Source organism: Branchiostoma lanceolatum, chromosome 2, assembly GCF_035083965.1.
Source record: "Branchiostoma lanceolatum isolate klBraLanc5 chromosome 2, klBraLanc5.hap2, whole genome shotgun sequence".
Taxonomy (NCBI): domain Eukaryota; kingdom Metazoa; phylum Chordata; class Leptocardii; order Amphioxiformes; family Branchiostomatidae; genus Branchiostoma; species Branchiostoma lanceolatum.
This window is the reverse complement of record NC_089723.1, coordinates 20,908,119-20,924,705: the sequence shown is the minus strand read 5'-3', so window position 1 is coordinate 20,924,705 and position 16,587 is coordinate 20,908,119. Positions and strand designations below refer to the sequence as shown.

Sequence of the window (16,587 nt, the reverse complement as noted above, 5' to 3'; positions counted from 1 at the left end):
AATCCGGAACTAGGCTGACCGGGTTGAACTTACTTCTTGTAATCGGCGGAGAAGAAGCCACCGGTGGGTTCGGTGCCTAAGTCCGGCTCGCCCGTGGAGCCCGCCCGGCTGTCGTTCTGGGCGTTGTACGACCCTCCGCCGTTCGACATCTTTAGGCCTACCGAACCGAGAGGCGGGAAGTCAGGAAAACGGCAGGGAAAACTTGCGAACTGGGGTGTATCTTGGACACCTCAGTGGCAGCAGAATCAGGAACCAAGATGGTGGCGAGCAGATGGAGGTCATGTGACACGTATGCAAATGAGCAAAGGGCCACGTTGGCGGTCATAGGTTATCAGTTGATACCACTCATGTAGACTTATAGGGGATCCTAATTTTTTTAATACGTTTCGTATCCATTTTATTGATGATATAATCACATTATCATCATTTAATAATATATAACATATCCATTGTATAAATTTTTTTCTATCTTGTTTATATGTATTGTTATCGATTGGTTTGTTGCCGATAATGTTAAAGCGCCTTACTTGTAATGGACTATTCTCAGCCGGGAAGCTTCTCGCCCACTGAGATCATTGACATTTCCATCATGCCCAAGTTCGATTTGTGACGGCAGGTCAGCCTCCGGTGTCCCCGATAATCTACCAGTCACGTTCCCCGGCAGGTGGACACGGTCGGCCCTCCTCCTCAGCTCCGTCGGCCATGGAAGTGTTCTTCGGCGCTGCCGTCTTGGTGCTGTGCTACGTCTTCCTCCGGCTTCTCAACCTAAGCAACGGCCCGGCGCCTCCCACCTTGTACTTCCGCCCCTCGACCCTGAACGAGTTCCTGCTGCAGACAGTACCGCTCCTCACCTTAAGGTAATGACATCACCGTTCACTCTTTCTCTACTCTACTCTACTCTACTCTACTCTACTCTACTCTACGAAAGAAAATTATTATTTTTTAATATTTCAGATTTCTAGACTCTGTCCGCAATCAATCTGAGTCCCAACTTAGATCTTGACTCACTTCCGATATGTGCATATGTCCTTGTACAGACATGTTGCAGGGCCTATCTATGATACTAAGCAGAACATGTGTAAGCTAGAGATAAAGCCAATCCATTGCATTCTTGTTGGCAAGAATCGCTAAGACTTAATCCTAGAAAAGCCACTGGATTACCACACAAATTGTGGAAGTGATAGTTGCCAAGTGAAGGGGGCATACTTTAGTAGTCAGTGAGGCATGCATTTTAGAATGTGAATGTATCATTTGCTTAAACCATACAGTCATGTGTTGGAATTTTCCAAAATGTTACATCATTATTCATAACTGCACGCACACCTTATTAGTATTGCATATTTTACATACACCAGTGTCTGACATCACACATATGGATAACATATTTCACAAGATTGATCATTTGTCATCCCCATTGGAAACATGTTTCCTGAAATAGTATACTACCATTAATGTATCAGTAACGCTCAGAGTTGTATCCTTTTTCACATCAAGATTTATCTTGTGTACTTTTGCCATTGTGTGTTGATCTATTACATATCACACACAATCACACATATTGATCATATGTCACTCCTTGTATCTGTTTTTGTAGCGGCTTGTTTTTAGATATCTTTTTATGTTTTAGCTACAACTGCATCGAAATGTCTTGTAGTCTTGTCAACGTTATTCAATTATGTATTCATAAGTGTATCCGTAATTTTAGGAAAGTATTGATTGAACGCAATGAAGCAAGCATCCTGGGCTGCTGAAAGGAGGCGTTGAATTTTTAATGACGTATCTGTGAAATGTTATGACAGCATAAAGGTGCATGATTATCCCAGGATCAGGTCATATTCTGAAGGACACAGTATCCATTAGCTTCGCTTATTTTAGCAGTTGCACATATCCCTCATAATCACTGACACATTCTAATGTTTAAGCATCCCTTTTGCTTTGCTTTCGTATGCATTGTATATGATGAATACATTAGCAAGTTATGTGTCTGTTGTAATCATATTTGTTTGGATGATTGGTTGCATTGTTGTCACATCATTCACCTTTAATTGGGCGTGTATTGCTGCAGTCTCCACTTTCCTGCTTTAAGTTTAACACTACAAATGTGATATCCCCTCTGGCAGGAGATGAGTTACAGCTGCACAGTGCTGGTTGTTAAGTGGGTTGAGCAGGTGCAAACAGTCCGATAAATGAGGGTCAAAAGCAACTCAAAGACAAAGTCAAATGGAAAGATATAGGAAGAGACAGCTGAAGTGGCAGGGTTTCTTTCTTGGCTACCGTAATGTTTTTGAAGGAGACCATCAACGTTAGATAAAATGTGGGTCATTACGGCAAGGCTCTCATCATTTCAGCTTTAACTGTTACCACACTGACTGAAGTAGCCATTTGGCAGCCTCGGTTACAAAGTTAGGCAGCAGGGAGAAGGTTAAAACTGGTAGAGAAACGCTTGCTACACCATGCCAGATTCCAATTTATCCCCCTCGGAAATGGTATTTAAGATGAATTGGAACTTGAGTGCTGATAGTTAGCCATTTGAGATGAATTAGAGCTTGAGTACTGATAGTTTGCATCCTATGAAATGGGGTTTTGATAGAACTTCTCTACAAATAGGTACCAATTGACCTACTTTGGATGTGAGTGCACTGTTTGTTGTGTCATGCATCATTGTAGTATTTTTTTTCTATGCATAAAAGATATGATTTTGCATTGATAGCCTGTTCAAATTTGAGTGTTGCAGTAATGAATATCAATTCTAATGTTGTTATTTTATTTTTTGTTCACAGATATACTCCCCCTATCTTGTGGGGCAGGAATGGTCATCTACAGTCCATTATCCACAGTTTATTTGGTCCCAGTCGCTCGAAAGAGTCCCGCACGGGGGAATGCTTCTCAGTCCAGCTGGAGGATGGCTCCACCCTCACCTACACCCTGTACGACACGTCCAAACCCCACCCTGCGGGAGACATCACCATCGTTGTCTGTCCTGGCTTCGGCAGCTCAAATCGTTCCAAGTACATCCAGGCATTCGTCAGTCTGGTGAGTGACCACGGTTTCAAGGTGGCCGTGCTTGACCACCTGGGGACCACGGACAACCCGCTGACCGCCCGGCGCATCTTCACCTACGGGGAGACGGGAGAGTTTGGGGCCATGGTCGATGACGTCATGCGGGAGAACCCCACAACACGCCTTATTGTTGTGGGGTTCAGCATGGGGGCCAACATTGTGTGTAAATACATGGCAGAGGGGAGGCCTCACAACAGCAAGGTGATCTGTTTAGTGTCCGCGGGACAGGGCTACGACGCCGTTAGAGGGAGCAACGTGCTGATGGAATGGACCGGCTTCAGGAGAGCGTACAACTTCGCCATGGCCCAGGGGCTGAAGACCATCCTCCAGCGGCACAGCTACGTCCTCTTCCGGGGGAACAGCGCCTTCAACCTCAGTGCCATCCAGTCGGCAACCTCTCTGCAGGAGATCGACCTGGCCTACACCCTCCAGGCCGGCGGGTACTCCAGCCTGCACAGCTACTACCGCCACTGCAGCTGCAAATTCACTATGCATAAGATAACCGTACCCACCCTCCTTGTAAATGCCCTCGACGACCCCCTAATTCCCGAAGATATGCTAGAAGCCCCGTTCAACTATGCAATGAGTCGAGATAACGCGATGTTCGTGCTCACTCGCCACGGAGGCCATCTTGGTTTCTACAGCGGCGGTCTGATCATTCCTGACTCGGAGACCTGGCTGCACAGGCTCCTGCTGCAGTACCTTGATGCAATGTCAACTCTAGCTATAGAGCAGTCCAAAGTAAAGCCTAGCACAGATAGTCTCCTGAGCTCAACCAGCACGTATGAAAATTTGTGTGCCTCTTCCAGTGTAGGGACACCGGTGGACTGATCCGTAACAGACATGGTCCCAATTCTCACCCAACAGAAGTTTGGAATTCTGCATGGGTACTGTTGTACCTTGGAATTCAGACTGTTGCCAGTGCCAGCATAGGTCAGCTTCTCTACTGTCTCCATTGCTAACAGGGTTTTCCTCAGGGGGCAAGCACAGTTTCCTAGGAGGCCTGTTAGCCCAGAGACAGCCAAGAAGCTGGCCTGTGCAGACTCTGATAACAGTCTGGCTTCCAGAGTAGGGTTGTTTCAACTCCTGGCCACAGTAACTGTCAGTTGAATTCTGTTTAAAGTGAGATAAAACGGTCTTTGTGCTAGTATTTTTGTATGCTCAATACAGTAATTCTAGGCCTTGGTAGAAATCTTTGCAAAATCTGAAAAAAATTCTCAATTGTGATACTTTGCCAGGCAAAGAATCACAATAGTTTGCCAGAAAAAATTCTAAATTTACTTTACCAGAGTAAAATGTATATACCGGTAGCAGATTTTTTTCAGATAGGGAATGAGGGTAAGTAGGGTTGTTGTCATTGAAATCAGTCTCTTGAAGCAGTGGTAGCATCTGTTCGTAACAAATTTACTCTTGCACTGGCTGCCTTGTAGTGCTACAAAACTGCTATAATATGAAGATTTCACCAGAATCAAAATGACACATGCTTGTGTTGAGGTATTGTTTATATGATCCTGTTTGACAGGCTGGTCCATTCCAGTGTAAATCTTAGAATTCCAGACCCCCAATCCTGTTGTTCAGTCTTCTTTGTGGTGTTTATCCATTAGCACAGCGTTTTTAGCAACATGTAGGAAATGGCTGGGAATCATGATATAGACTAATAAAATAAAGCTCACCTTAAGTAACAAAACATGCAAAGTTATTATTTTTATTATAGACAAATTAAGTAAAACTCACGTAAGGTAACAAAAAGTGCAAGGTTATTATTTTTAGTATAGACAAATTAAGTAAAGCTCACGTTAAGTAATAAAACATGCAAGGTGTTTATTTTTAGTATAATTGACTAAAAACAGTAATTTTCATCAGCTTAGAAACATTCTGAGCATAGTTACCCTGGGTACCTTCCGTGTATTTTTTTCTTATCAAGGTTTTTCATCCTGCCAGCCCTGTGTCCAAACAGCCTAGCTGGCACTGCTGGCACACAGGCCAGGGTAGGGTAGTTTGACAGTGAATTGGCACTGGTAGTCCAGTAGGCTGAAAGTTAGTACAACATACACATTTCCTATTCCACACAGTAAGGCCTTGTTGATTTGATCATATGGATGACATCTGCTGGAAACCCCAAAACTGGTGCGAGCATGAAAAAAAAACTTTGCCGAAAAAATTGCCCTCATTACGAAATCTAAGTGGTCAGGGAGGTTGAACAAAGAGTATGGTATACCAAACAATAGATTCTTGTGTTATTTCACACCTTATTCTTTGACTTTGGAATTGACTTCTAGTATTTTTTTCTTGCAATCTAGGGAATAAATTTGCTCATTTTGCAGCTGCTTTCTACAATTTGCAACTATATATATAGTCGAAAACTTTTGTTTTTAAATGGACAAAAATTGATGTGCGTGCTGATGTCATCCATACATGTACATGTATATTATAGAAATATGGACAAAAATTGATGTTCATGCTGATGTCATCCATGTCTTATCAACATTTGCCTAACTGTAGTCACCATCAATCAACCAGCTTCAATGCAGGTGAATTTCTCAGAATCCTTCCCCAGTGCCGACCATCAAACAAAAAGTGGCTTGTTACACAAGTCTTCAGTACTGGCAATTATAAAGAGACTACAGTTGATTCTACAGAGGAATGAATGCTACCTTGAGACTGTTTGATCTGCCCAGATGTTACAATAACATGATGTAACTCAATGATGTATCCAAGTTGATTTGCTTCGTCTTCCTTTGAGCAGTCTTCAGTGATCATTTCCTCGTTCGGCTTGCTTGATTACATTATGTTGTTTCTCCAGTCAAGTCGGTACTGACAAGAGAATTTAGTTAACGCTCCACCTTTGTAGAGGAAGAGCTATGGTTAGTATGATAATGTTTCTCCTTGCTTGAGCAGTTTGATATAAGATAAGTAGCTTTCCATGATACAAGTAACCTTCAGTTGGTACATAAAGATGCATTGAATGCTTCTCTCACTGGCAGACAGTGAATTTTCCTTCTCATCCATATTATGATATACTAAAATGTTCTTACGCAGATTGTTAAATATGTATGGCCTTACCACATTTGGCAGGTAAAGAAAAATTCCAAATGTTGACAGTTGAAGAAGGATGGACTCACATATGTTAACATTTTCTAGATTTTTTTCCCCCTGGAAAACATGACGTATACAAATACTGAACCTTGGGGATAATTCTTGAATTTGCTGGCAGGAAGCCTGTAATTCCAGTGGTGCTAATCAATAAGTAACTGTGCTGTTCTTCTCGCATTCTAATTGAAACTGTGCTGTAAAAATAGTAAAGCTGAAGTGATGATATTTTATTATAAATTTGCAGTATTTGTACATAAATTGTGTGAGAGATTACAGGCCAAAATGTATTTGTACATTGTCTCCGGACAAGAATTTCTGCTGGTGAAATTGTTTTCCAGCCTGGATGCGATATTTTTGTATTGTAGGAGGATCATGTCCTCCATAGTTTTATCAGGTCGATACCTTACTGTGTATTGAGTTCTTTGCTACACAACCGAAAATGCTGTACCTGCCAATGTTTCAGTAACTCCTCATTCTATCTACCTTCCTTTCGGGTATAACCAACTCTACTACCCACATTTAGGACTTTGTCCTTGGGAGTTAATCTCCTTCACAGACCTTCTAGGTGCAGCCAACGTTTTTATTTTTTTATTTTAGAGGAGCACTAATTTGCAATTTTCAACATGGGCAAGGTTCTCTTTTGCTTGTACAGATCGTATCTGCAGCGGATAAATATGAATGATGGCTGCACCTAGAAGATCTGCGATAGAGGCCAGTAAGGAGTAGTAGAGTCCATTATGCCTTGAGGAAGGTACCAGAGATGACCTTGAAGAGGTGGTTTCTGGGTGGGAGGGGGGCACAGCCACTTGAAGCAGACAACTGAGACAATGGAGAATAATGATGGCCCGCCTGGGTGCGTACTGACATGTGGCGAACGTTATGATGATAAATAGGAAGAGGGTAGCCCTAAATGTCATATATAGAACTTAAAGGTTGTGTATCAAAGAACTCAATTGCAATATATAGAATAATGTCTTGTGTGTTACATGTGTAATGCCATTGCCAAGCATTTTGCTTAAATATATTTTTGTAATGTGTTACCCTTGTTCCAATGTTTTTGGTTTGTGTGTCAGGTACATTACTTTTGCAAATCAGCATCAAAGCAAAATAGCTGTTCAGTTGTTATACACAGGTATATAGATTTTGGCATAATGTTAGGCATGATAGACTTTGAGAAAAAGAGTTGCTTTAGTGCAGACAATTCTCCCAAAATGATGATGATGATTATCATGAAAGTTCATCAGAGCTGATCACAAATTATTATTAGACTCTTGATATAGATAACATATGGCTTTTTGTTCTACAATTGTATGTAGACATAGAATATCAAAGTAATAACTTGTTACCTTCAAATATATTGCTTTTTATCAAAATTATCAACCAAGAATCTTGGTTCTTATACTAGTATATAGATATGCATAATATTATTACTTGTTACATAGTAGGTTTCCAGATAATTATGTGATTATATAATAGTATGTGTAAAAAAATATCTATGTTTTAATGATAATAACTAAATGATGTTGATCAAGAGTGTTGTGTTTTTCCAGGTGAATTACCTGGTGTATATGGAATCCTGTGAGTTTGGAAGTGCTGCCTTCCTTTTTGTGCGTCTGATGTTATAGTTACAGATGTTGTTCCATGTTGTTGACCAGCAAAAATTCTATTTACATTCACAATAATAATATACTTATTTGTTTGTTACTAAGTACAAATGTAGTATGATCATTATCAATTATTCTGTGATTGCTGCTATTATGCATTCAATGGAAGAAGTGAATGCATTTTTTGTAAAACTTATTTTTAGCTGCATTTTATGATTTGGGGTCTGTTGTTTCAAAGATTGCATGTGACATTTTTGTCCCCCAATCTGTGCCGAACCTACCAAAAAGGCTGTTGAAAATATGATTTCAACATAGTTGTGACTTGCCATGATTTTATATTCACAAAACGTTTGAAATTGGTTGTGATCCATAAGTCATGACTGTTGACTGCCATTTGATTTTTATTTGAGATTTAGCAAACATTTCTATCCATTCTGGAGAAACTGCACTTAAAATCCATGTGGGAAACTAGCAGCTTGAAGGCACCATAAATGCGACAGTGCCACAGCAGCCAGAATAGTGCAAACATTTATTTTACCACAAACCATCTGACAGAGCACTTTCCTATCCATTCCTGGCAGTCCAAATAGGCAAAGCTAAAACATCTTATGCAGCTTTGGGGTGATATGTTACATGCAAACAGCTCATAACAATTTAAGGCTTTACTTTGCAGAGTGCTTGCAGGTCTTTCAGACAGCGGCTTTCAAATTGCAGCTATCAGTACCGTAAGTGCTGTAGGTACTCTTCCTGTGTAAGTAAACATCAGTCACATGCTTCCGTTCAAATGTACTAAATCTTTGTCTGTATTCCTGCAAAGGTCGAAGTGAACTTATCGGTACAACACAGCCTTGTAATGTTGGCAACCGTGGCAGACATTGTGAGAGGAATAAAGTTTGTTTGGCTTTCTACAATCCTGTCTTGCATTCAAATTATTACCTGTGGCCACAGATGAATCCTGTTTTCTTTTTCAAGTTACCGTTTTCTCATATTCCTATACCCTGTATAGGGTATGGGGGGAATATATTGTTTTTGCTGTCATGTTCTTGTTCTCCTTTTTCTTTCCTCTGACAAAAACGAAGTAGATGTAGGGTGGTAGCTCTATCAATGCAGAAACTTATGTAATATATTTTCCCTTACGATACATGCTATGGGTGTCATATCGGAGGTGTAGGTAGGTTTAAGAAAGGCGAATACAACGGAGTGCGTTATGCATAATGTATGTAGCGACTTCATAATTCTTTTGTGGTTAATGGCAGGGGAATATCCTGCATTTTCTCGAAAATGTTGCCTTTCTAGTTACATTTTTTCTTATTGCTGGCCAAGAAGCAATAAAATAATGTAAGAAAATGATAACTTGAAAAAGAAAACAGGCTAAGTACCATAGCCTGGGTGCCATCCTTGTTCAGTTGTGCACTTGCCCCACTTGAACAATGAACAAACAGGACCAAGTGTAAAAGGGGAGTGAGCATAATTAGAATCAAATAAATTAAACTGGACGAGGATGAGCCTGCGAGGATGGTACCTTGGCTGCATCATGACCTTGAAACACCATTGTTCATATATGTGTGTTCCATATACAGGTTATGGCAAATGCAATGAGTATGGAAAGTACACACTGTGTTAAAGCTATTCACCTTGCTGCTATGCTGCTCTCCTGTTGCTGTGACATTTACTGAAGCCCCTCCCAAAATAGTTTGAAATTCAGCCAACTTAAACAGCCCTCACTATTCTCGGAGAAGAGATTAAGGATCAGTTGTTGTTTTTCTTTTTTTCATTACGCGTTTTGTCAGGCTTTCTATTTTGTCTGGTTTTCTTTTCTTTCTGTTTGGCTGGTGAACCAAAAGAAAACCTGACAAACTAGAAAGCTTGATGATTACACCGAAAAACACGTCAAAAACCATCCGGAGCCCAACCTCTGCTTGGAAAGTAGACAGCCTCACGTACAGTCTAGCTGATCAAAATTCTTCTCCCCACGTCCACAGTGGGTGACCTGTTCTCTATGGTGCCACAGGTCTGGGCTTTTCCCTCAGGCTTTGGCCCTTTTCTCTGACCCCTACAAAACTTCATAAACACTTTCCAGTCATCTGCATCTACAAGCAACATCTAACACCATTGTGGACACAGCTCTGAGATAAAAACTGCATCATTTCAATCTTTTACATTCAGCTATATTTGACTACTTAGTAACCAACCGATGCTGTTTACCGTCTCCTGAGACGAAAAGACCCAAAGAGAAGACTTAGTAGATCTACATGTATCTAAAATTTGTCTTCACCTTATTTACATATCAACCCTAGTTTTTGTTTTGAAATCTGGTGATATACAAATCTTGTCCAGTCACTGACGAAAGGTAGTGGATGCTACCTGAATCATCTGACATTTCAAAAATCTAAAACTGTTTTCTTGTGTATTACCTGGATGTCAACCTTCATCAACGATCATTCAGCTGCAAGGAACTTTTTAGCTGAAACTCAAACTTTATAAATATTTTCTTGAGCTGCCATAGACTGTGGGGTCATGTCTGAGGCAACTTCATCATCCTTATCAAGTACTGGCAGGCCTGTAGACTTGACCCTCAAGATCAACAGCATCATTTTTCCACATACAGCAATTTTTCAATACTTTCCTATTTGGCTTTTAACCCCTTGGGAACTTGGAAACAATTTCTAGTCACTACAAACAGCAAATTTACTATCGATCCTGCATGTCTGCTACTTCATCACATTTATGAAAACACAAGGGCAGCAACACCCTGTGCACCTGGCCTTGAGACATGCATGGATAGGAATTTTTCAAGCTTACAAAATTCAATCCCCATGATACAGCAACATTCAGCCTCCATGGAAAGGTTGGGGGCAACAACTCTTATTTTAGGCCTAAGAAAAAATAAGGGTCAGTACTGGGAAGTATAGATTCTCTTTTTTAAATTTTTTAGATTTAGGTTTACTTTAACAACATAAAACTGGAATGCATCAGGACACAGATATTTTTAATATGATGTAACTGTACAGATATACTGTATACATTGTACATTAACTGAACAATGAAGTATGATGTTTACTACACATCCCTGCATTTACTGTTCGAAGCCTTAGTTTGTGAAGAGAGTGCAAAATATAGATTAATAGAAAATTTATATGACCACTTGTATGGCGAATTTTCATCACTCAGATAGCAGATCAAAAATTGTGTCCCTTGCCAAAGGTCCACTGAAAAAAAAGAAGCTAGGTTGGCCAGGTTTTTCCTAGAATTGGTTGGAAACAATACATTTTCTTTCCTTTGCCTAACACACAAACCCAGATCAGGAGACTCAGTCCACTGCAGACAGACATGATTCATATGTAGCCAATCCTCCCCCAGCCCACCCGACCATGCCCTGACATGGCACTTCTTTTCAGGAAGGGAAGAAAAGTCAAGCCATCTGGAGGTCAGCTCCTTTGATTCTGGGCGACCTCGGGGTCACATACAATATATCGTATCAAATACAGACCCTATTGGGACCGGCTGTATGGAGACTTTTCCAGACTGAGATAACAACAATCTCTGCCACAGTCATCATCTTTTTTTGAAACCTAAGTGCTTTGGAATGTAAGTACTACCATTACCCCTTCCTCTGTTAGCATGTCTTTCTAAGCATGCTAAAGGACTCTAGAAGTGACCTACAAGTGCAGATATCTCAAAAATTTACAAACTGAAATCTGATAACGTTTATACTTATATCTAAAGCAGGATTTTAAATCTATTTGATCATATTAGGATACCAGATTAATTAAAGGAGAATCACAGGTGTTCAGTACAATATGCATGTTTAATACTGTCAATAAAATCAAATATTTTGTCAGATTAATAATAATCGTGAACGCAAAATAGTTGAAGTGGTCTTGTGATAAGTACTCAGTACAATAATATATAACTTTGTGAGTTTAACATTCATAACAAATAACATAAATTTTGACACCCAAACATCACGTTTTCACACAACTTCACAGCAGAAAATAAACTTGTGGCCAGAAACAGTTGACTAAAAACGTATTAGCACAGAGGACGGACAGAATCTGGTACATTGCTGGTATAACATATGAGAAGTACCATATAATATTAATACAGTTTTTAAGATATTTCATTGTATACACATTGGCACTAGAGTGCTTTTAAGGTACTGATTTTCCTGGCAACATAACAACACAAGTGCAATGACTGAGCCTGTGAGGATTCCTTCATAGTTCAAACAGATCACAAAGTTCAAAGGAGTTTGCCAAATTCATTCTGTGCATGGCAACAACATTAATTTGTGTTTTGGGAGACGGTGCCCATCTACATGTTGCCTCATAGTCAATGTTTTAAAGATAGAATTCATGATAAAACTATGTCACCACAAATACATTGTGTTACGTAGTTGGCTCCATTTTGCAGGCTCCATTTTGTCAACAATGTTGCCAGACTATATTCCCAGTGCCTCTCCTAATGCTTTTTGCAGACTGATTGAACAAAATGGTTTTCAGCAACTTCATAAATCAGACTGAGACCACTTCTGCTGAGAGTACAACTGGAGTATTGAAGGCTTTTCAAGCCAGCTGTGCAAACACTTTTCTTGTGAGAGAATGTTGAATAACAGGAAATGCACTGTGACCCTGTGATATATTAAAAGCCAGTTCCCTATAGTACACTGAAACTTTTCACTTGACTCAAAATCATGTGTGTACTATATGTACACATAGGAAACAAGAGTTGCAAAAGTCGGCTGCCTGCATATCTATACATGAGACAGAGAAGTTTTGTCGTTGGCAACATTTCAACATTCTCTAACTTCAACAGACCTTTGTTAAATATCTAAACGTAGTTCATTACAATCAGACACACAAACAGTTGTATCATGTCATGGTCACTGCAAAAACTTTTTTGGCTGCTTGGGGGGAGACGGTACTGGCAACACTTTACCTCCTCCTGCATGGAAAAAGTCATTTGTGGGGGAGGAGGACCCAGGGAGAGGGTCTAACCTAGGCGGACCCCCTAGTGCCATCAAATTTGGTGCACTTTCGAACCTGGTAGGCCCGGTTTTCTCAGTCTTCTTTCTCTTTGTGGCTAGTGGATTCATTACCCCTACGTTTGGACCCATGGCGCTAAACACCTTGTTATAATTAGTCTCCCTGTTCACCAGTTCTAGTTGGTAGTACCGCTTCTCCTCAATCAACTTCTTCATCTCCAGTTCACGACTGCTCAGCGCTTCTCTCAAGTTCTTAATCATCTCCATGTCTTCAGGACGAGACTCTCTCCTTTGGAATCTGTCCTCTGCCTCTTCAAGTTTGATTTGGAGGGCCGAGATCTTGTCTTTGAGAAGTTCTTGTGCTCGGTTGAAGTCTCCGAGCATGGACTGAGTCTCTCGAAGGTGCTCGGCAGTGAGATTGTCAATGTCTATTTGATGTTGCTGTCTCAGTTCGTTCTCGCGATGGTACATGATTTGATTTGTTTCACTACGTACGCGCAGGATTTCTTGTCCTTTAACGTCAAGCTCTTTACGCAGGCTGCTGACGCTGCTATCCAGGCCGTGCATTTGCCGTTGTAGGTTTTCCACGTTGGTGGTCTTCTGCTGCAGATTTTCCTGTAGTTCGGAGATCTTCATGTCGCTCTCCTGCTGCTGCCGTTGGCTGATCTGCATGGCACGTTCCAGTTCCATACGGGCGGCCTGCAGCTGGGCGCGGTGCCCGCGGTTCAACTCTTCCAGCTCAGCGGCGTGCATGTGAGCGAGTTCCATGCGCAGGTTGTCCATGTCTCGACCTAACATCTCCTTCACTTTGGAGACTTCAGTCTGCAGTGAAACCTGTGCCTGTTCCCTGACAGACACCAGAGCCTGCTGATGTTGTTCTCTCTCAGCAGACAGAGCAGATGCCTGGGAAGCACTGAGCTTCTCTTGCAAGGCTTTCAGCTCTTCCTCTTTCTGCCTGGACAACTCGGAGACCATGTTCTGATGCTCTGCCTCCATGGCAGAAATTTTCCCCTGGTGTTTTTCTATGATGCTGTCTAGCTCTTTTTGTAGCCTGTCCTTCTCCTGCTCTGCCCAGCGTTTTGTGGCATCCTTTTCGGCCGCTGACTGAGCCGTTATGGCCTCATACTGTGTCTTATACTCTGTGAGCTGCCGGGTGAGGTCGTTCAGCTTTGACTGCCAGCTCTTGCGAGCTTCTTCCATCTCCTGCATGCGTATGTCGTTGACGTGCTGCACTGCCCCCTTTCTCTCCTCCGTGTATTGCTGCTCAAGCTGGCGTTTCAGCTGTTCTTGGGCGTTCTGCATCCGCCCGATCCAGCTGTTTTCCAGCTCGGCTGCGGTAGACTTCAGCTGAGCCATGTGATCCTGGTGGGCCCGGCTCAGGGCCGTCTGGTGCTCATTCTTGGCCATTTCCAGGTCTTTTCTCAAGTTTTCGATGGTCTGTTTGGCATTGTTCAGCTGTGAGCGAGCCCCAACAACCTCCTCTTGCAACTTTGCTGACGTTTCCCTCAGCATGTTGATCTGAGACGTGGCTGTACCCAGGCCACTCTGACTCTCCTCCACGAGCTTGCGTAGCCTGTCCGCTTCTCTCTCCGAGAAAGTGAGTTTGTGGGAGAGGTCAGAGGTCAACTGGTCTAACTCAGACTCCACAACACTCTTTTCCTGGGACAGTTTGCCAACTTCAAGACTCATCTTGTCCTGAAGGTCTCTCTGCAAACTGCTCATTTCTCTCTCCCAGTGTTCACGAGCAGCAGCCATGGCAGCGAGATGTTGTCTCTCCAACTCATTCATCTTGGCAGCATGCTCAGCCAGAAGTCTGTTCTGCAGCTCTTCTGCCTCCTTTTGCAGCCTCAGCACTTCCTTGGCATGCTCTTCCCCGAGTTGTTGCTTCTCGAGGGACAGGCTTTCCAGGGACTTCTCAAGAGATGCTATCTGCGAGTTCTGTTTCTGGGCCGTTGTTTGGGTCTGGTCTTTGAGGCCGTTGCATTGTTCTTCCAGCCACTTTGACCGATCGTTAGTCCTCTGCAACTCTTGTTGCAAATCTCTGATTTTGTTCGCGTTGGTGAGACGTAGCTCTTCCAGAGTACTGAGGAGAGAGGCTTTCTGGATCATGTCTTGCCCCTGACTCTCACACCTCTGTGCAAGTGTGGCTACTTCACCTTCCAGTTCCTTCACCTTACCCAGCATGGTGGCTGCCTCGCCCCTTGCAGCATTCAATTCTTCACTCAGCTTCGTGATATGTTTGTCCTTCCCTGTCAGCTGTGTTTTCGTCTGCCAGAGGTCGTTGGCATGTTTCCTAATGTCTTCATCCCGGATGGCAATCTCCTGCGTGAGCTGAGACACTTTGTTGGTCAACTCAGCGACATGCTTGCTCATCTGAGATTTCAACTTCCCTTCGTTTTCCTGTGAACTCAACTGACTGTTTTGTGCTTCATTCAGTTGTCCCTGGAGAACCAATAGCTCTTTCTCAAAGAGAGCCTTCTGCTTTGAGATCTTGTCCTCATACTCATGAGCAACTTGCCTGTTCTGGGCCTCGAGATTGTCACAATCCTGTCTCAGCTTGAGGATCTGTTGCTCCATCTCCTGTTGGACTTTCTCCTTCTCTCCCGCGAGTTCGGAGGTCTGTGAACGCTGCTTGTTGAGTATCTCATCCACCTGTCTCTGGTACACTGACCTTAACTCCTGCAGGGAGGTCTCCTTATCTGCGATGGCGGCTTGCTGCTGTTGCTGGAAACTTTTCAGCTGTGCCTGGAACTCCTTCTGCGCTGTCTCCAGCTGTCTGGCCAGGTTCGCCAGCTGCTGCGAATGTTCCGATCTTATGTGACGCTCCTTCTCTTCACTGTTCTGCTTGAATATCTCAAACTCCGTGATGGCCTGGCGCTTGATTCTCTCGTGTTCGGAGATGGTGGACTCAAGTGATTCGATCTGACGCCGCATGTCCAGCTCGCTGCCAATCTTGCTCCTATAGAGCTCGATTTTTCCCTGCATCTCTGCCATGAGCTGTTGGAGCTCGTCCTTGTGGGCCTCCTTGATCCTGGACACTTCGAGCTCGTGTTCGTCGTTCTTGGTGTTGAGGGCGTAGATGACTTTGGTCAGCTGGGCGATCTTCTTGGACATTTTGAGGTGTAGCTCAGGCGGAATGTCCCCACCGATCTGCCCGTTCTGGGCGGTGGGGACGTTCCCATGGCGGGAGTTCGTGGTGTAGTATTGCCACGACATCCCTGCTCCGCTCGCCATGACCGCACGTCGAGAAGTAAGTTGTGTTGTCCGGTACAAGCAGGCGAGTTGGGTGGAAGGGTGGGGGGTCGCAGAGAACGATCGGATATACAAACAAAATTCCGTCAACTCACAGCAACTTTTGTCCAGTGAAAGATGTCACCTGTCGCGACCCGAACGCCTTGTTGACAACTACATCGTCCATTTTTATCACTTGCCTGTGATTCACTGTCTTTGTGGCAACTAATCCAGGTCGGTCGAGTCAACGTAACCGGGAAATTTGGTGAAATTAAATTCCGTTCGAGACGAAAATCACAAACTGTAAACTTTGCTTTCCGTCACCAAGGACAACTGCGCAGCGCTTCTGCGCACGATCCTGATTGGTCAGAACGGTCGTTCTAGGTCAACAAACGAGTCCAAAAGAACAGTTTATAAGGGTGGGCTTATAAAAAATTACCTTTTGTAAGATAAAAGTTTTTGCATTTTGATTGATTGTGTGGTATGTTAAGCATATTAATGAACTTCATTATTATATAGATAAAATTAAGATCAGACTTTATTCTTATTTTATTTAGATATTTCCAAACGTTTGAAAATCTAAAACAGAATTTCTGCAATACTTGGTTCCTTCCA

General features: G+C 42.6%; 3 protein-coding genes across 7 annotated transcripts in view; 1 reads left to right on the top strand and 2 right to left on the bottom strand.

Annotated features, from left to right (window-relative positions):
- LOC136427872 (AP-3 complex subunit beta-2-like) overlaps positions 1–296 on the bottom strand; it is a 48,773-nt gene extending 48,477 nt beyond the window's left edge. For all 5 annotated transcript variants that reach the window (XM_066417070.1, XM_066417074.1, XM_066417072.1 and 2 more), the window contains exon 1: positions 34–296. In XM_066417070.1, coding sequence (XP_066273167.1) covers positions 34–149 — 116 coding nt within the window. In that variant the 5' untranslated portion in view covers positions 150–296. The remainder of the gene's footprint in view (positions 1–33) is intronic.
- Positions 297–524: 228 nt separating this feature from the next.
- On the top strand, positions 525–8,668 carry LOC136427873 (monoacylglycerol lipase ABHD2-like). Its single transcript, XM_066417075.1, has 2 exons — positions 525–857; positions 2,781–8,668. Exons 1-2 carry the CDS (start codon positions 703–705, stop codon positions 3,889–3,891), a joined length of 1,266 nt encoding a protein of 421 aa, XP_066273172.1. The 5' UTR covers positions 525–702; the 3' UTR covers positions 3,892–8,668.
- A 2,878-nt stretch (positions 8,669–11,546) lies between these two features.
- On the bottom strand, positions 11,547–16,324 carry LOC136427871 (protein FAM184A-like). The gene has a single exon (XM_066417069.1). The coding sequence runs from the start codon at positions 15,973–15,975 to the stop codon at positions 12,640–12,642; it is 3,336 nt and encodes a 1,111-aa protein (XP_066273166.1). The 5' UTR covers positions 15,976–16,324; the 3' UTR covers positions 11,547–12,639.
- Positions 16,325–16,587: the final 263 nt, after the last annotated feature.